This window comes from Pagrus pagrus (genome assembly GCF_965226575.1).
Source record: "Pagrus pagrus genome assembly, chromosome: 4".
Taxonomy (NCBI): Eukaryota; Metazoa; Chordata; class Actinopteri; order Spariformes; family Sparidae; genus Pagrus; species Pagrus pagrus.
The window spans coordinates 6,502,081-6,522,612 of record NC_140188.1 but is presented as its reverse complement, the minus strand read 5'-3'; the positions used below and the strand labels follow the sequence as shown (position 1 = coordinate 6,522,612).

At 41.2% G+C, this 20,532-nt stretch overlaps 1 protein-coding gene across 1 annotated transcript in view; it reads left to right on the top strand.

Annotated features, from left to right (window-relative positions):
- The window catches only part of LOC311255677 (LHFPL tetraspan subfamily member 6 protein), a 52,080-nt gene extending 32,156 nt beyond the window's left edge, over positions 1-19,924 (top strand). Inside the window, exons 3-4 of the mRNA XM_084350328.1 lie at positions 12,038-12,136; positions 19,104-19,924. Coding sequence (XP_084206454.1) covers positions 12,038-12,136; positions 19,104-19,222 — 218 coding nt within the window. The 3' untranslated portion in view covers positions 19,223-19,924. The remainder of the gene's footprint in view (positions 1-12,037; positions 12,137-19,103) is intronic.
- Positions 19,925-20,532: the final 608 nt, after the last annotated feature.

Sequence of the window (20,532 nt, the reverse complement as noted above, 5' to 3'; positions counted from 1 at the left end):
TAAATGTAATCAAACAAATAACTTTATAATTGCGTAATTGTCTGGATTTCGACAGGTCCAAGTCGAGTCTCAAGTCACTGATTTCTGTCAAGTCAAGTTGCAATTCATCAAAACAGTGACTTCAGTCGACTCAAGCCACAGCTAGCGACAGAACATTTTCACTTTGAGGAAAACTTTGAGGCAGTGCGCTCATTCTCATATCCTGCAGAGAGATGGATGAAAGAACCGATACCACTTTCGTGTTTGTACAGTCAATATAAAGCTGCCGCCAACAACCAGTTGGCTTAGCTTAGCATTAAGACTCCACACAGATGGAAGGAATCCCAACTGTGTCCACATAATAAAATCCACAATTTTTGTATAGGCTAAATTAAACAAACACGGTCTTTAATTAGTAAGTTTCAGAGGTGCTGGTAGATGTATGTTGAACAGGCTGTGTCCCAGTCTTTGTGCTCAGCGAGCCTACTGGCTGCTTTTGCTTCATATTAATTGTCAGCAAGAAAGCAAATAAGCACATTTTGACATTTTTATAATTGACTGATATTGTTTTTGGTTTTTTTTTAAAATTAAAATCCTATTTGCTTCAAAAAAAATTGTAAAATATACTGCTTCAGTTTTATGCTTTGTTTTGAATAAATATGTCACAAAATATCAAGTTATATTCTGGGGTTACTACAATGAGCCTCTTGTTCTACTGAGATTTGCACTTACTTAATAGTTTTCACATTACACACACACACAATGAAATTTAAGTAAAGTGACCTGTAAGTTGAATTTATATTTGATTTTTGGATGAGTTAGGTAAGGCTGCTTTTACTCAGTCCCCCAAGGGTAAGAAGCTAGCCTGGTCTGGGTCCCAGAAGACAGCATGAATGCAGTGGGCCGGCACTTTAAACACATGCTATGGAGTACTTTGTACACTTGGCAGTAAGAGTCAGTTTTTCCTCGATCCCTGAAGCGTTGCATTGTCTTTTGAAAAGAAGCTCTTTGTGTTTGCAGTGTGGAGTTGCTCACATCATGAGCCCCAGTACTGTCAGAGAGGCGTTTTGATGTTTGGCAGTGTCTGTGTGGAGGATACTAAAACATTCATTGCATATTTGGATGCTATTAACATGAACATTAAAGTGTAGATTGCCGTGTCTTTGATTTCCTTCTCCCCAGAAGGCCTTGCGTTAGCATGTTTACTGCTCATTGCAAAGGGTAATTAAGGCAGGAAGGAATCGCTGTAGGTATGAGCTGACTTATGGACTAGTGGCCTACTGTCATGCTTTTCTGTCGGGCTCTGTCAGTGGGAGGAGGGTTGCTGCTCGACACATCAGACATGACCCAGTTAGGGAGCTACACTTGTAGGACCCTATAAAGTGGATCCCACCCTGAGGAGGATTTCCATACCCTTTGGCTTTGTTGTTCCCCTTCACTCGACTCTCAGATGGAAGGAACAGCCGTCACTTTTGAAATTGAAATTCTAGACTAGCATGCTGATATACACTTGTAGTAGAAAATGCTCTTTTTAGCATGAATTTTTCGATTTGAAAAATTCCTGAAATTTCATTTAAATGAAGCCGGAAAGCCGTTCCCCAGAATTCACTGTGAGTTGGCTTTGACTCTATCTTTGTCATGTGCAAGTAAAGAAGCTTATTGTCACCACCCCACCAACGTGCCTCACAATGATAATAAGTCATTAAAATATAGCAAGATATTGCTAATCTTCCCTTTGACTTTGGTGAAAAAGCCAAGGCAGCAAATTAACACCAGCAGCATGGTGGCAGTCAGGTGATCCTGGCATGGCGATATTAACCGACCTACAGCTCTACATGCTTTAAATTCCAACATCGGTTCGGCATGGGAGTGACTAAGTTTTCAAGGGAAAGCAAAAAATTTTGAAAAGCCGGAGGAGGAATTTCTCTCGGATGCTGCTGAATTCTTTCCCTTGTTTTTTCACCCGCCTCTTATTTGACTTCCCCTCTCGAACAGGGAGGAGGGGGAAGAATGTCCAATTTGCAATATGAGATCAGAGGAGACATGGTTGAGGTCGCAGGGAGGCGTGGGTCTGTGACTGGAAAGACTGAGACGTACAGAAAAATATCTGTGCCCTCATGTGAAAAGCTCATTCTCCCCACACATGCAGAAGATGTTCTCTTTTGAAAGTTATTTGATGCGTATTTAGCACGCCCCAGTTTCATTTTCATGCACTGTGTTGTGCTGCTGAGCTGTAGACCTAATCCTGTTTTTTTTTCCTTCTTTTTTTTCATATATCCACTGCTTAATGAGCCAGGAGTTCATTTTGCACTTGTAATTGGTTTGTTTATTAATTACCGGTTGTAGTCGGAAACGGTGTGACAAATGACTGGTGTGATTAGATAAGACCAGCCCTTGACAGAATGCCTTTGGCAAAAGCACTGAAACAGATCAATATAACAAGCTGCTCTTTCCGCTCAGGGCCAGTGATGGTGACTGATGGGTGGGCAGGGAAAGAAATGAGACTTTGCTCTGGGCTTATTTTTGGCCTGATCCTCAGGAATATAGAATAAAAACTGACGAAGAAACATTTGAAGTAGTCTCAAGTACTCATTAAAGATATAATATGGAACATTTCTACATTAAAATGTCTAAAAATGAATCGACCTTGGTTGTACATTATGTTGAGTCGTGTACTAGTCAGTAATTTTATTCAAGGTAACAGTGTGTTTTATTTGGTTGCCTGTCGTCATTACTCCTGGGAGAGAGATAGGAAGGGAGTCGGCAAACATGACTAAACGTAAAGTGAATAAAACTTTAAATCATTACCTCGTCCCTGAACATTTCAGCCTGAGTCCTGTAGACCGATTTTCTTTGCCAACGGTAATTGTTGAAAAATGAAGACGACTCCCATGATCCCGTGCTACTTCCAACAACATCAGCCTACCTCTTTTTATTTTCGTTGTTTTGATTGTGAGACCCCTAATGGCAGAAATCACATGCTGTGCGTTTAAGTACTTGTTAGGCATCTTCTTTGTGTTTCCATTCATTCTACTCTGCATGCTTAGTGTCGCCTAGACAGACTGATCTCCACAGCGCTGTGTCAGCGCTGGAGGAAGGTTCTGCTGCACCAATTCTCAATCTACCCAAGGGGAAAAATGCTCTGGCTTGTATGTATTTATTTAAACCAAGCTCAGCCGTCTTGGGAGGTGGTAAACCCAGGATGCAGCAATGGTGCCCCTGCTAAATAGTGTTGGGGGAACTTGTTTTGCATGTGGGGGAGGTGAGCCCTGGCTTTAAAATGGCAAAATCCTTCCAAAACAAGGGCAGGGAGAAATTGCCATTTTCAGTGAGTAGGTAGCGAGCTCTGAGACGTTTTTTGTGTCCCATTGAAAAGGGATTTTGATTACATGCAGATGGTTGAAGCAAGAAGAAAGCCACCTGAAATAGGCACCCAATGGCAGGCTTGTACACACAAGCCCCTTTTTAGTTAGAAAATGCGCCACATTTGTAGCCAGGTAAAGGCTGCAATCTGCCGTCTTGTCTCTGTGAATCGGAGGTGTAATGTTCCTCCTTTTCAGAAAAGCCACCACTGGGGTAGACATAAACATGTGACGTGAAGCACGAAGTTGTGCGTGAACAGTGACGAGTGATCTGGTTATTGACGATTCTCTCGGCTGTGATGGTTAGCATCTCCCGGATCTCAGCGGCTTTCCAGTTGCTCATCTTGACGCCCACGGATAAAGTGATGAACTGACTGCTGTGATCAGCTGTTTCCTGCTTTTAAAACTCCCGGCTGTGGGTCACACAACAGTGGACACGTCATCGACACCTCCGCTCATGTCACGCAATTGCCGGCACATCGACGCCTTGGATTTACATAGCAATGGAGGCGGCAAAAAGTGTACCCTCCGAGGCGTCATATTGGCGGACCAAAACAGACCCCCAATATGTCGCGGTCTGTCTAAATTTGCCGACCCAGCCGTGAAAAGGACAGCCAAATTGGCGGGTTGCTGTCCAGTGTAAAAACGGCTACATTCTAGATCCAGTGAGTCAGACGACTGCATGCTTCACCCTTCCTCCATACTGTTTTTCTGTGTGGAACACACCCACCCAATTGTACACCTTTCTGCATTCACTTTTGCTACAAACATGGCTGTATGCGTCATCTGTGTAAGCTGCTAATGACAACCAATATTTACGGAGATTATTAGGTGCTGACCTCTAGTGGCTTTAGTAGTCATCACAGGAGCAAAGAAGGAAGTCAGGCCTCGTATAAAGGGTGTGTTGTGAGGAGGTCAGGGTGGATGAATGGGTTGAGCACGAGACTTCCAGCCCGGAGACGGCAGATCATGCTCTTTTCCTAAACCTAACCAAACTTTGGCCTTTACACAACCTTAACCACGTGACAACAAAGATCTGGTTATTTTGGGAGAGTTGGATATACAACAAATAAAAGAAGACGAGCAACTAAAGCAATATGACAAAACAGCAAGTGAAAGATAAAACATATGAAAAGACCCGTCAGTTTACAGGCGACATTAAAATATAACTTGGCAGACCTCACATGCACACGGTCTTACAATGAGGTTGTTAAGTCCTTTGATGGCTGACGGGATAAAGGGAGGTTTGTAACTGTTTGACCTTTTCTTGGGCCAGCGGGAGCAAATACCAAAGGGAAGAGGGAGAAATTTGTCATGGAGAGGACGGTCACACTCTCAATGAAAAGTCAGAGGCTGATGTGGAGCTTGTTTGTCACAGAGCTCTGTTCTTGGTCTGGTCAGTAATACGGTTTCCTGTGTTTGATATTCAAGTTGTAAAGCCAACAAAACACAGAGGAGCATAAAATGGACTCGACAAAAGAACGTAGACTGAAAGATGTGTAGTACTGTGTAGTGATTCATCTCACAGTGGGATAAAAATATTATAAACAGTAGGGAGGAGGCTATAAAAACATCTTCACCGTGAACACGCTTTGTGTCCAAAAGGATAATTGAGGTGTAATCTTCAGGAGGAAGTGCTGTGCAGAAAACCACATAATTATAAAAAACAAGATAATTTAGGCGACCACTTAACGAGCTTGATGTCGCTTCCTAAAGGAGTCGAAAACCAATGAGTGGGCTATTGGCTAAGTAACACTTGAATGCCAGCCATTGGCAGCAGCAAGTATTTGCTTCACTTTGCACATCACATATCACATGTACTTCACATACTCTCTTTAAATCCCTCCTTTCTCTGCATCCCCCTCATCCTCCATCTCTCACAGCTCCAGAACGTTTCAACTCAATCTCCAGATAAAACACCAGCTTTGCCTGCAGAAATGCTCACATGGGAGTAAGCCCGTGTGAAAATGACTGTTTATCCAGCTTGAATGACAGAGAGAATCAAAACTTTATGAGGAAAGCAGACATGCAAGTTTGACATGTTGCTGTGTGACTTGTGTTCTAACTGAAGGAATAAAACATGTCTGAACATGCAGGTTTCGGTCTGTTGACAGACACATATGGGCTGTTTAGACTGAGGCTACACTGTGGGAGTCTGAGCCTGTTACTTTCTCTTGTTGTTTAGTGCAGAAAAACCACATAAACATGTTCACAGTATCATATCAATATGAATGTATTTACTCATAACGTGAGGGATCATCTAAAACATGATATTTTGATGAATTGAGCACAAGCGTGCACACATTTTACGGATTAAGGTAACAAAATGCCTTTTATTTTTTTAATTTGTAAGCCTTAAAGCTCCCAAGAAGTCAAAATTGAGGTTGAAGGTTTTTTTACCAAACATGTCTTGCTCTACATTTCACGGGTATGTCAGTATCTTAATGGTATTTTGGAGTTATTTCCTGGAAAACAATAAAAGAAATGTTGATGACTCATCCTGCACTCGGGGGCGTATACTATTTTTCTGTCCAACCATTGCTTTCTTCATTTTTATGGATGTTACTGTATAAAGATAAGGACGCTGCTAGAACAGATCATTTCTGGGGGCTGAGTCTCATGACTTTTATTTGGGTAAAACTGGATCATACTTTAAGGAGAAAGTATTTTCTGATGTCTGATGATGTACTGCATTGCCTCAACTGTGGGCAGAGTGCTAAAATAACCGCCAAGGCCAGGGCCGTACGCAGCCTCTGAGAATGACAGAGGTCGGTTACAGTACCAAGGTGATTATTGAGTTTCCTAATGGACAGATACTGGCAGCTTGGTTGCTAAAGTAACCACTGACTGCTGTTAAATATAGCTGCTGTTAGCTTGTTGTTAGCAGCGAAGTTGGTAACTTTGCTGAGAGTTGCTTTTATTGCTTCTCGATCAAAGCCACCTTCTGTGTTTTAAAATGTGAAGCAGCCGCAGTAGGAAATGTTGGGTTTTGCATCAGCAGTAGCTACAGCTCTGAAGGAGAGTGAACAGTTAACAATGAGATCAAATTAAAAACAGTAACGCTGAATTACATGCTGCATTGCTTCCTGTTAATCGCTCATGCATAGGCAATTTGTATCCAGTGGGGGGAATGGCAGAAACCAACGCTCACAATGAAAATTGAGAGTTAATTAAAGAATGTAAATACACTGAATGGCCACTGCAGAGAAATGCCAACGATAAGTGGCGTCAAAAACAGGGTTTGATTCCATGAAAATCCTCAGGATTATAACTCGAGCTACTCATACTCTTAAAATCGTATTTTTCCGAGTGCTGTTGTCGTGAGATAGCTGCCCTCTCTGTAACCTCTTTCGTAAATGTGATGAGGTGTTTTATTAATCCTAGCAGCCTGCCTTATCTGTCGTTTCTTCACGATATTAACACGTTTAAACAGATGAAGAGCATTTGTTTAAAACAACTGGTATAATCTGACTATTGGCAAACATTTTAAAGGTGCATTTCTTGGCCTTGCCTTCCCAGGTGTGGTTGCTCGAACATTTTTAGAGCAACCACACTCTTTCAGATGATCCTCCAAGCCCAAACGGGAATGTCTTACATTAAGCCGGCCCATTCAGGCACATCCCCACTCCAATTCCCTGGCCACCAAATTTCTCCCCAGCTTAGCGGCAGCCTTTTCTCCCTGTCCTCTTTGGCCTTTTGAATGATAACCTTGAATGGTATTGTCTCGGGGCATGGAGGAGGGTAAAGAAATTCCTTGGTTCCTGACAGAGAGCAAGAAGGCTTGACAAAAGGCATCAGCACTCCCTAAATCAGAGAATGTGGTGGATATGAAAAGGGGGCAGTTTTTCATTCAGGTAAAAAGCGTTGACTGAAAAAAGATGGTGAACAATAGCACAGCTCTGACGGAATAAAGCACTTCTCTGTGTGCTTTTTAAAGCACTGAAATGTGATTTCAAAAGTGAGCTCAACTACGATGATGAAATCCGAGGCAAGGAAACACAGAGGGAAGTTGACTATATTAGAGCAGATTTTATGGATATGTGGGACTGATTGTATTTGGATAAGTCCATTTGATTCAACTGAACTCTTTCCCAGTTCATAGAAAAGCTTTTCAGAGAAGCCATTAGGCCTGTGAGATAGTCATTCGGATAACGATTGCATGGAGATCAATTGAAACTCAATCTGTGAATAAGTTGTCTGGCCTCTTGGATTGTGCCGGGTGCTCTCTCTGACCCTCTTCCTCTTCACCTCCTCTGGCGGAGAAGACTATCAGGCATCAGCTGGCTGCCATAGCAACTGAAACAAGACTCCGAAATGGACTAAGGTTTAACAAACAGCGGTTGCTGCGAAAAAGCAGGAAAGTAAACAAACAGACCTCCCTGGAGTGTGTTGATAGAGCGGCACTTGAACCTCTCGGGTCTCCCAGAAAGATGAGGGCATCTTTAGGTTTGACCTGAGGGAACGGGTGTTGCTGCTGAAGGGAAAGTAGTTATTTTGGAGGAAGGCAAACAGTGTGCGGATGCTGTTCACGGCAGATTTCTCACATTTATGATCATTTCTTTCCGTCTGTTCTACAGTGTCGTGCAGTTGCGATGTTGCTGCAGTATCAGCCAGCCGTCTGGCGACTTTCAGTACTATCCTCATGGCGGCTTAGTGGAGATCTGCAATGATTTCATCATGAGACAGCCATCTGCTCACAGGAGAAGGAGCAGCTTTTTGAAGTTCATGTTTACCTAAAAGAAGAGAACCTTTCTCAGACTACTTGGGGAAAGTATGGAGCCATGAGAGGCGAGTGAGACGAACAAATTCTGGTGATCCATTTCATCATCAACCATGTTTATGACTTAAGAACAGGTGAAAAAATGCTCTGAAAGGATAATGTTTCTAAGTTTTTGGTGTTTTTTTTCATGGCTTTTCTGTGAAAGATTTGCTAGGATCATTTTTCTCACTTGTCTCTGAAGGCTTCTAGGTAAGCAATGAAAATTCACAAAAGACCTTTGTTTGAGCCAATACCTGTGTTTTCATTTTGGCGTTATTATTTGAGCATTTGCCAACTCCAGGCTCGTAGTCTTGAGGGCAACAGCGTGGCTTTGGTGTAAGTAAGTAACTTTATTTACACAGCACCTTTTGAGAGCAGAGAGGTCACAAAGTGCTTCACAGAGGCATCAATGCATAAACATAAATGTAGACACTGAAAACAAGAAAACAGAGAAAAACAAAACAATCAATTGACATAATTACACAAAGGCAAGTCTAAAGATGTTGGTCTTGAGCTGTCTACAGATCTTAAGTCGAATAGGAGAAAGCTCCAAAGTTCAGGATCCACAACCTCAAATCATGGTCTCACAAGCGGGGATGACACGGATTGTGGGAGAATAAACCGTGGAGTGGAAGCACCATGATCCACTATAGACACTCCATCACTGAGAAATAGGAGAACGAACAGAGACGCACACAAAACTGGACAGATACAAAGAGATAGCCAGGCGCCTCGTACCCGAAGCTGGGGAGTAACTAGCCAACAAGACGCCATCCTGAGGAGTCCTTTCAGAGATGCTGTTTGGCAGCCTTGTTGGCTTATAATAACTTCAATCCTTATCAGTATGAATTTAAGTGAGTTTCTCTACTTTGTGGCACAGTGGACACGAAGTGTGAATGCATCACCCTGTTTGTATGCACTGATACGCTGTTTATTTCTCTTTTTTTCTGCCACAGAAAACCGATTTTTCCCCCGAGGGGATCATTAAGTTTATCTCATCTTATGAAGTCTAGCATGTGGTTTAGCTTGTGATCGCAGTGCATCTGCTAGCTCAGTAGTCCTCAAGCCGGAGGCCAGGACACCAGATTTCAGTCAAGAAAATTGGGGGAATTCACAAAATGATTTTTTGGGGAAAAAAAACATGTTACGTAATACAAAGTGTTATCGCAGGCAGTCTGTAATGGGGGGTCAAGTGAACGAACCGCCTCTGTGAAAAGAGGTCACATGCTGCTGCAGCTGACAACCAAAGGCTAAATGACACAAATCCTCGACTGTCTGTTCTTGCAGATTGGGGTGCATCGGTGTCAGCTTAGGGAATAAGAAGGGCAGGAAGTATGGGTCTACAACAGCACGCATGGAGAATCAGAGCCTGAGGTAGTCGCCCGTCACAAGTCTTTCCAGCAGCTTGCCTCATGAACATTATGTGAAAGAACATCTTTCATTCTTTGTAATCTTTCTCCCACATCCCAGTCACCATCCTCCCGACCTCCACTTCTCAATAACCCACATACTGAGTGTGGAGGATGGGATTTGCTGGAATTAACTATAGTAGGAAAAATAAATAAATCAAAAAAGTAAAAGCCAAAAGAGAAATGTAGGATCACATACGATGCAGAATTGAATTACACCTTGGTGATGCGTTTGTATTTTTGTTCATCTGCTCCCACAGCGGTTTGTGTTTTGTGGTATCTGTCTCTATAGTGTCATGGTAACATGTGAGTGCTCACATCGATTTCACACACTGCAGTGTTTCAGGCTCAGTGAGTTTATCCCCAAAAACAACAGAAAACACTAACGGTTCGCCCAGAAAGCTTTGATTCGTTTTTTTTGTGTGGTTGCACAATGGAACTGAGCTCTTGTCTTTGTTGTGGCAATAATTTCCCTCCCCTCTGTAGTCTCTTTTTCCTTTCTGCATTCCATGTCATCATCTGACCTGATGTGGAAACTATGCACTGAAGTCTTTCTTTCCCCATTCCTCCCTCCGAGGTGCCTGCAGCAGCGGAGAAGCTCTTTATGGTTTTTAACAAATGTGTTAATCAAAGAATGACTGAGACGCCTCATAAATTGTGATCAAATGGAAATATTACTGTTTATGGGATGTGTGGGAATAAGAACAATGTCTTTGGGAAACAAAGACACATTTCACCCTGCGTTATTTTATTTTCCTCCCCTGTGCTGCAAGGAAATTCAGTTTGATTACATGCTGCTGTATCTCTCAGCATTACACAACACTTGAAAGAGAATTTTTGATTTTGTTAAATATTAATCTTGCATACATTATCACACTCTCATGCTTTACAGTCTTTACTGTTACAAATTTTAATCAAAACGCATTCGATAAGATTATATAACTGAGAATAGAATGACTGAGTGCTCATTCTTGCTACCTTGTAGAATAGTGAGTTTTTATGTTCATCAGGTCCACAGTGGCTGCTCATACAGGGATTTACATCATGTGTTACTTTTGCTACTGCTCAGCTAAAGGTAGTAAATTTAGGTCTGAAGCAGAAACTCGTCTGAAGTTCTCTTAAGGGTCTGAAAAAGAAAAAACGGCTGAGTTGTTACGTACGGCAATCCCTCGCTCGCCTCTGATCCTGAGCTGTAATGACATGGACTTGGTTAGAGCCGTTTTATATCCCGTCATTCTCATCAACATGCTAGAGTTTCACTCAATTGATTTTCTACCACAGGTGCCAATAATCAGCCAGTCTGTTTTCTCCCAGAACTGAGGCGATGACATTCACCGTCCTTTTGGCTTCGAAAAACACAGATGTCTTACTCACTTTTCCGTCTCCACCTCTGATGTTAGCCAGTTTGTCTAGCCCATCTGTATTAGCATGTGGATTAATTCCTGCTTGTTATCTGGCTGCGATGTAGTACGGCAGTCCTGGATGGCAGGGGTAATCAGGTTGGAAGGCAGAGCTTTCTTGCATTCCCGTCCTCTGCTGCCATCCTCGCATCCCAAAACTGATAGCAGGGCAGACACATCGGAGGGGATTAAGCTAATGTGATGGCAGAGCCACCTACCAGGGGCCCCCACGGGGTAATTTCAAGAGACAGGCCTTGGCATCCAAGGAATAACTTGTCAAGACCTGGTTGCAGGCTAATATTGAGGATATTAATCCTTAATGTAATGGCCCTGACTAGATTTTACTCTTGTCTCTGTGTGCAGCTTTAAGCACAGTCATAAGTCTCTTTAATCACTGACATAAAGCAGTCCCTCAAGGATTTTCCAGAGTTTTACAGTAATTATTGCATACCAAAAAATGCTTGTTTTTTGCTGTGAGAAATTGCCAAGCTATTTGCATATGTTCGTTGTTCATTTGCAGCGATTTTATGAGCTGCTGGTAGAGGAGCGCTTTGTTTGTTGCAGTAAAAAAGTGATGAAGTGTTTAAAATCACAATCCGTGTCATTGCACAAAGGGATGTGAGAGGTAAAACTGCTGGGACAGGTCAGAGCTGCCCTCCCCGTCAGTATCTGCTGGAAACGGCTGATAAGGTGGAAAAAATAATCAGAGAGGTGAGGTCACGTGCATCAGTCTGCTGGAGAGCAGCAGCTCATTGTCTTTCTGATCATTTTAAAGCAAAGAATGAGAATCCACACAAAACCCGTGTTTAAATTCACCTTGCTTGATGTCTGGATGTAGCAAAGACCAAAAAACACATCACGTTGCATTTTTCTTCCTCATTAATGGGAAGATGTTGGAAATATGAACACCCACTTAGCTGAGGTCTCACGAAAACACTGCAGACCTTCCTCGAGGAGCTGAGCGAACACCTTGACGCTGAGAGTTTGTCCTTGCTGCAGTTTTCTCCCTCACAAGCGGGGTCTTGTCAGCCTCCAGCCATGTTTTATGATGTTTTTTTGAACCCCCGGTGATCAGTAAAGTTTCTGCGATGCTTCATTGCTGACGGACGCTCTTTCTCTTGTTCTCAGGTCTGCTCATAGGATCTGGCTGCGCACTCTATCCACTGGGATGGGACAGTGAGGAAGTACAGCAGACCTGCAACAACAGCTCAGACCAGTTTCAACTAGGTGAGATGTCCACCAGGCAGATCCAACATGCACACACACCCACAGCCGAAATCAGAGGCTACTGCTCACCCTCAACTCTGTGAATGTGTCTTGTGTTTGCTGAGTGTTCTGCTCCCAGGTACAGATAAATCTACAAAGAGGCTGAAAACTGAGGGTACACTTTTATGTCCGGCCCTTGACATTCTGCCTTTTTTAGAAACCAAGAAGACACAACTCTCTGGTACTGTCATATACCGAGGAGACACGATCTCATGGTATTTAAAATGTATGATAAAAAGTCAACAGAATCTCCAGTAGCTGTCGATTTCTGAAGTGTTTTATGGCTATAAATATGTGCTGAGAATAAGCAGCAGCCTGATTTGCGCTCAGTATTCAGCCAGCATCCTCAGGACTATCTCACAGACAGTAATGTGGTACTGTATCAGACACTAGGCAGGTGGAAGAGCTCTTCACACTGCAGCTGCTCTTTTATTTGATGTGAATCAAATAGAGTTTGATTTTTTACTTAATGTACCTGAAGAAATTAATTTGCTGTGATCGTAATATTTTAATGAAATGTCAAAGGTACATTTTTTGGTAAAGCTGTTGCGCTCGTAACTTATGTGATCAGGTGGCACTGTGTACACTGAGATTGGCTCTCAGTTTCAATTTACATCAGTGCCTGAGTTTCTGCCACTTTTCATTTTTTTCAGAAAAGATGTTAGTTTTTTGTATTTCCTTCCTCTCACATGAAGATATGCAGAGCTTTTGTATGTTCGAACTGGATCACAATCAGATCTTTAAGCAAAAGTAGCAACACCAGCGTAAAAATACTGTCACATGTAAAAAGTATCAACATCAAACTAGGTTCAAAGTACCAAAAGTAAAAGTACTCTTGATACGATACGATAAAACTTTGGTTCAGTTTTGACTGAAATTAATTTTGCTCTCACACAAATTAGACATACAGTAACACATTTTGCACACATTCAAAAAAAGCACATCAAACAGTCACGACCATGAAAGGAGTGTGCTACAGGATGACCAATGATCTTGAGTTGATTATATAATTTGGTTTGGGCTGCTGAGCCGGGCTGTACTGCAGCACACACTCCGACACTCTGAATCACTGATTTGAAAAACAGAAAGATAATCTGGCTACTTGCTCCAAAAGATCTGAGTCTGCTGAGAAAGTAAATGTGCTGCTGCATCTTCTTAAAAATAAACTCTACATGAGGCGTCTATGAGAAGTTGTTATCTATCATGACTCCCAGGTGTTTGGATGAAGATACTTCAGTTGAATTTCAATATTGTGAATTGTCACCGGAGGCAACTGACAGTCAAGACGAAAGCCAAAAATGGTTTCCTCCGTCTTAACGAGCACCTTTGTCCCACCATTCAATTAGCCAGTCATCATTACACTGGTTCAGTCTGGCGTCATCACTTTAATGACGCTGCTTGCTAAGGTGGGACTCATTTTAATAACTTTATATACTGCTGGGTAGCTTATGAATTTGGCCCTCATGCGGACCAATAAAGTTTTATTATAAGCTGTATTAATACATCATTTTTCATTTGTTGATTGTATTTAATATTAGTCATCTAAATCTACAAAATCAGCAATAAATTTAGTGAAGTAAAACATATAATATTTTACTCTGAACTGTTGCGGAGTAGAAGTATAAAGTATCATAAAATGGAATACAAGTACCTTAAAACTGCAGCACTGGAGTAAAATGTATATAGTCACTTTCCATCCCTGATTATTATGATATCTATTAAATAGAGAGCGAAAAGGTATGTCTTTATTACAAAACAACTAGTTCCAGCAAGAGTCCCCTGGAGAGCTCGATTTTCATTACACCTCATGATTCAACAGTATTGGATGAAATAAACAACATAATGACATTTTTCCTTTCCTCATGACTTCACCAGTGCAGCGTCTAAAAACAATGAAAGCAACCCAAGGGAGGTCCCAGGTAAAATGCAAAGCAGTCATTAAAATCTGCCTCGTTCATCCTCAAATTTCCTGTCAGTCTCTCTAATTATGAGATGCGTTGCATGAAAGTTGACATTTCAAACAGAAGACTTGGGCAGTATTCAGACTTGTCAGTGAATGTCATTGAAATCTGCCACATTGATTTGATTATGTTGTGTGCAAATGCCTTTTCTTTTGGCCTGATGGCGGCGCTATAAGAAAGGTCCACCAAAAACATTGGATTCATCTACTGCAGACAGTGAAGATCCACAGCCAATTTACAGGAAATCCAGTCATTAGTTTTTTGCCACGAATCACATAAGGGACCCGACGGTGGCACCACAGCACCACTACAAAATGAATATTCATCACATTTCATGATGATCGGGTCAGTGGTTGTAGAAATATATTACTGTGGACAGATGGGAGATCAAACATCACATCACCAACAAGGCAGAGATAACAATAATGTTCCTTCTGTTGTTAATTTAAGAAATACACGTGGATAAATAAGAACTCTGCTAAACATATTGGCATTAAAGAACAACAAGATTTTTCCAAAAAGGTCGTAACACTGCGTTTTAATAGATTTTCTGTCATGTGAATTATGATCAGCTTACTGCTGCCACTGTGTCAGCAGATAGACTCCTCTGGCAGCATTTAAATCTAAAGCATGACCGTATAAATTAGACACATATAATTCTGACGGATTTAAATTCCTAAACATATCATCTTAATTACAGAAATTTCCAACCATGTCATCAGAAGTAATTATGTTCGATAAGTTCTAATTTTGTGATGTTTCTGTCAGAGAGAACAGGCTGGTGGTGGCACATATAAATTATTGTTAACACGTGTGTTTGCATCAGTGTGCCGTTCACTGCCTCTGGCATTAAATTTGCTTGTTGGAGACAACTGCACCGTAGTTATTTCAGTTTTCACGTCCTTTCTCGGTGTCTGAAGCGCTGTGATGTTTTCCCGTGAGAACAGTGGATTTCACACAAAGGATGCCACAACAAGTTCTTTGAATCTCACCTACACCGACTCATTCATTAGTCATGAAGAGAGCAGTCAGTGCTTTAGTTATTCAAAGATAACTCTGGATGTAGCTGCAGGTCACATTAATTGCATGCATGTTCGCTGTGAAAGAGTTGGTAAAATTATCATACTTAAGTCTATAGAACTAATGACTGGAAACTCTGACTCTCAGCTTTGACCTCACATGTTTTTCAAATGGAATATTAGATTCGCACACAAACTGTAAATGTGCACACAAGCCCGACTACTCGAACCTAATTACTCCGGGAAGAAAAAAAAGCCTCCGGACTGCTAAACTCTAAGCACAATGTTGCTGTTTTCTCTCAAATAGACTTTCTTAATCACATTTTTGCAAAACTTTAAACACTCAGGTGAAAAAATGGACCAGCTTGTCTAACAGAGAGGGAGAGAAGGAGGATGGAGAGCAAGGTGATCGAGTATTCCTAATGAAATCTTTGCAACTTAGGTTCAATTTTGCAGTATCAGCTGTAAGTTTCCTGTCTGAGTCTGGGAAGCTGGGTTGTGAATTTAACCCAATTTGCGCTCATTGGATAGACAAATATGCATAGACCATATTCACACAGCTTCTGACATCACGCTCATGGTGGGAAGCTCTAATGCCATACTGCTTTGTTCCAGGATGCAAGTACTTAACGTAAAGTATTGGACAAATTATCATTTCACAGCTTCCTGACTGAATGGGGGGAAAAAACCAATTGATTGTGACAATCCAGAGGGACATCGAGCCATTTTTCAAGAAGAAACTGAAACTAACGAAAGTACTCAACCACCTCCTAGCTAGCGGTTTCATACATGCGACATGACATAATAGGAAACGTGTAAAATAATACTAAAATTGCATCAATTTAAGCCTGGAAGTGTAATAGATTATAATTAAACGTCCTTGAGTGTGACACACTGGATGTAATTAAACTGTAATTTGTAAGCCAACGGGTTATCAAATCTGTTGTTTTATCTTGAAAGATGGCCCCGTGTCCCTCCCAAATGTTCACCATCCATCATCTTTTCATCAAAATGGCTGACATGTGAAGATGGTCTGCTGTTTCTAAAAAACAAAACAAATGTAACAATAAAAAAGCAGAAAAAGGAAACCATCTCTAAAGAGTTTTAAAGAGTTGAATATGTTGCACAGCCTCATGAAGCCAGATGTATTTTGACAGTAGTGTTGTAAATTCACCACACCAGTGCTTAAATGATGCTCTGTAACAGATACTCACATTGGCACTGTGAATTTAAAACAATGTTCACGCTTGTCAAAACCAATTCTCGCCACCAAGAAAAAAACAGTGTTTCATTTTGCAAGAGATATGTGGAGTTTTGACAGAACGGCTAACTGTTCTCACTTTTGAAAAATTGATCTGTAGTTTCAGCAACATTTTAAAAAGAGGGAAAGCTCATTTTCATTAAGTGCGACTCCGACACAGAGAGAAATTAGCAGCAGGAAATGGAAGTCAGAGATATAAGTCTTCTCAGCTGTGGCTGTTGAATGAGATTTCCAGAGTGTGAAGATGATTTGATATGATCTGTTAATGAGACGCTGCCTCCTCCTCCTTCCACCACAGGCTGGTAATTAGATAACTTTATTCAATCTGATATTCTCCAGAAATGTGATGTTTATAGTGAGACGTCTTGATGGTCAACACAACATTTTCCAAATTTAGAATCAGATGTAGCTCAAATCCTTGTTTAATAAAGCACATAATTGGCTCTGAGGATTATAGATGCATCCTTAAGAGGCACTTAATGTCTTCATTTATGGTTGCTTTTGGGTTTCTGGCTCAGTTTCAGCATTTTTCATCACCGCTGTTCGTTCCAAAAGTCTGTACTGCGAGAGCGCATTTGTCACATACCAGACTGTCTGCTTGCTAATGAAGTTAAACAATGTTCAGTTAATTTGTCTCAACAATGCTAACTCTTTTTTCACAAGTGGAGGAGAAATGTTGTGACCTGTTCAAAAATGTTAAGCAGTTCACAGCATTGTCTGCTCTTAGCGCTCACATGCTGGTGTTGGGTCTTAGGCAAGAATAGAGGTAGAGTGTAGCAGTCTGATGTTACAATACACACAAGTGAACGCATGCATTTTAAATGAACTGCAGCTGCCATAACAATTATGTTATCAGTATGCTGTCACCGTCACAATCCTGATTACATTCCATTCATGCTCACTAATACACAGCACGCACTCAGCTAGAAACATCTACGAATACTGAATGGTTTTGCAAAATACTGTTATGGCTAGAAACATTGTTGTAGGACCCTGTTTTCTAAATTAATTGATTAGTCAATTCTGCAAACATACCTTTTTAAGATCTTGAAATCAAATTAGGAGCCTTCTTACGACCACAGCATGTACACTGGTGGAAACTCTACACCCGGAACATCATTGATTATCTGTTCATACAACATGGTGCATGCTTATACCGCTGATAGTGATTTCTTACACACATGCTGTTCAAATACTTTGCTCAAAGTAATCAAGTGACTGCATACAGTTTTTGTTTTTGGCTTTTTTATACCAGAAAACATATGGAAAAACATTTTAAAACGACAGTAATCCTTATTTTTTTAGTTTACTTCCATGGTAATTTGCCTCACGGTGACCTGCCTGCTTCCAGCTGTCTTGAGGCTGGTGCTGCCTGCATGTTAAAATCCTGATGGGACAAATAAAGTGAATTTATCTCGGTGTGAAACATTGTCTCCTCAAAGCTTGTGACAAACTGCCAAAATCAGGCCAACATGATGCAGCAGTGAAACTTCTCCGGGCTACCTTGTGAAGTGCTCGAACAAACACAAACAAGCTGCTGATGATGGAGAGAGAAAACAAATGCTCACAAGGGGAAGAGCTGCAGTAAGTGATGCAGTACTGTACTGTATTATAGTGCATTTGAACTGGTCACAGTACAGTAACTTAATTTGTACTGTAACTACCTCTGTTAAGGAGGGGCTGCTGTAGGGCCCAAAATAGACCCCATTAACTATTGGTCCAGGATCTGGATGAAAGGATGAATACAGTATTTTTCCCCACTTAATTTAAATTTTGTGAGATAGTTTTTCAACTTTAGTTAATTTCTTAGGGAATAATGCATGGATCTTGATGAGGTATGCGCTCTACTGTGTGCCATTCTAGCTTGAAAAGCTCTTGTACTGTATTTTAAAACCGTTAACAAAATTCAGTAAACTGCAGAGCTGCCTGTATCGTTACTTTATATTCATGAGCCAGACAAATTTGACCGAGACAGATGTAGAATATTTTTTTTTGCCTATATCACTGTGTATAAGACTGGGTGGCAAAATCAAAATATCACAATATTTTTCACCTCCATATTAATATTGCAACAGTACTTTGTATGATGACGTTGATACTTTCACAAAACATTAACACAATGAGATTTTTGATAAATAATCATCAGTATTGTGGATATAATGACTAAGGGCAAGTAAACAGTCTCATACATTCAGAAAATAACATCCCTCTACTGCAATGCAGCCTTTAAAACCCAGAAAAGACAACACATATTCCATATAACAGTATCCAGAATCAAATAAAGGAAACCATGGCAGTCACAGAAGACTTAACATGTACAGACTTCAGGGAAAAAAGTATAAAGCCTTGTTAGAACTAAAATGTCTCTAACCCCTTAACATCACAGAAACAGGACTTGAGACAACTTTACATCCTCCTGCTGTTTATTTCATCTCAATCTCAAAGCGATGAGTGATTTATAAGCCGTTTTTTGTAAAAGGGCGGTGTAAATGTAGAGCAAACAGTGCAGCCCTCTTCTAACACTTAGACATTCTGATTCATCCAAAATGGAATCAGTTGTTCCCTGGCCAAAAGCTTATCTGCCCAAATTTCATTGATGTCTGTTCATGGGTTTTCAGAGATCTCCTGCTGCCAGATAAAATAAGGGTGAGAAGATATCCGTCTGAATCCTCCGCTTTCCTCTGCAGGTTCCTGCCAGATCGGCTGGGCGTATTACTGCACAGGAGCAGGGGCAGCGGGGGCCATGCTGCTGTGCACCTGGCTGTCCTGTTTCGCCGGGAAGAAGCAGAAACAGTATCCGTACTGACTAAGGCGATCATCAGAGAGACGGGGACGGGCAGACGGAGGCCTCCGGCTGTACGGCAACAGGGAGAGGACTCAGAATCTGTGGACTGACACCAGTACAGCACATCAGGCACCAAAGACAGCAAGTCATTCTGGTGCATCATGGGACACTACTCATCTGACAACTGCAGGGACTGTTTCATTATGCAGCACACACACATGGCTTTGAAAACTGGTTCTTCTCTTAAAAGCTGTTCTTAAATGAAAAATGTATGGACCAATCCTATTTGTAAAGTTGTTACATAACTTTTCCTTTTTAACGGAAAGAGTATTCTCTTCTTTTTTTTCTTGTTGTCTTCCTCCTCTTCAGTCATCGATGTTTCTGTGATAGTGTGCCCTGTGATGAAGACAAAAGTAATATTGCTTCATTGTTACGTGAAGTGTTTGTCTCCTCTTCATGTCTCATCCTTGCCTTAAACACAAACTGAAAATGCAATAATCCCTATAACGTAAAGCAATCCAACACTGGCTGCCTGCTTCCTCGACTCAGCCTGTTCAAGATTCCCAAAAAAAATCTATAAGCATAGTTTATTTAACACATTCATAAGATATACATTGTGTATGATAATGCATTTTATCATATTAGCACATGTTTTGTATTCACTCTTTGAATTATTCTTTGTCATTATTTTCGTTTTGTAAATAAATGTTTATTGAAATTCTGGAGTTAAAGTGTTATTTCGGTCACAGAAGACGCCCCGAGGTAAACTGAACAGGCCTGCACTCACATTCCTCAAAAGTCTTTCCCATGACCTCCTGATCTCCGTGGTGCTCACTACATGTGGGAGTCCTTTTTTTTTTTTACCCCAATCGATAAAGGGGATAAGGACAGGCAGTGCTGTGAATTTAACTTTCCCCCTGTTATTGATGAGGTAAATCCCGTGACCCAGAGTCAGATTATTTTCCTTTTGATCAGGTTACTCAACTTCAAAGCTCCTGAGTCTTCCAGACAAAGCTAGAGATGCAATCCATACCCTGAGACACTGAGTCGCTGTGCATCCATCAGCTTAATGTCAAGGGGTATCTCAGAGTTCCCCAACGTGCCTTCAGAGTGAGACTAACAACAATGCTAACCTTTTCCTAGCAATTACCACCGCTGTATGTGTGCCATCAAAGGTGCGAGATGTACCGAGCTTTACTATTTTTAGTCATTTTCCTCTCCTTTTTCCTCCTTTGATTAACAAACAACACTTCAGAGATTCATCCGAGCCCAAGTGTACAAAGTCAGCTCATTTACAATGCAGCTGTTCTCGATGTATTTGGCCCTCATTA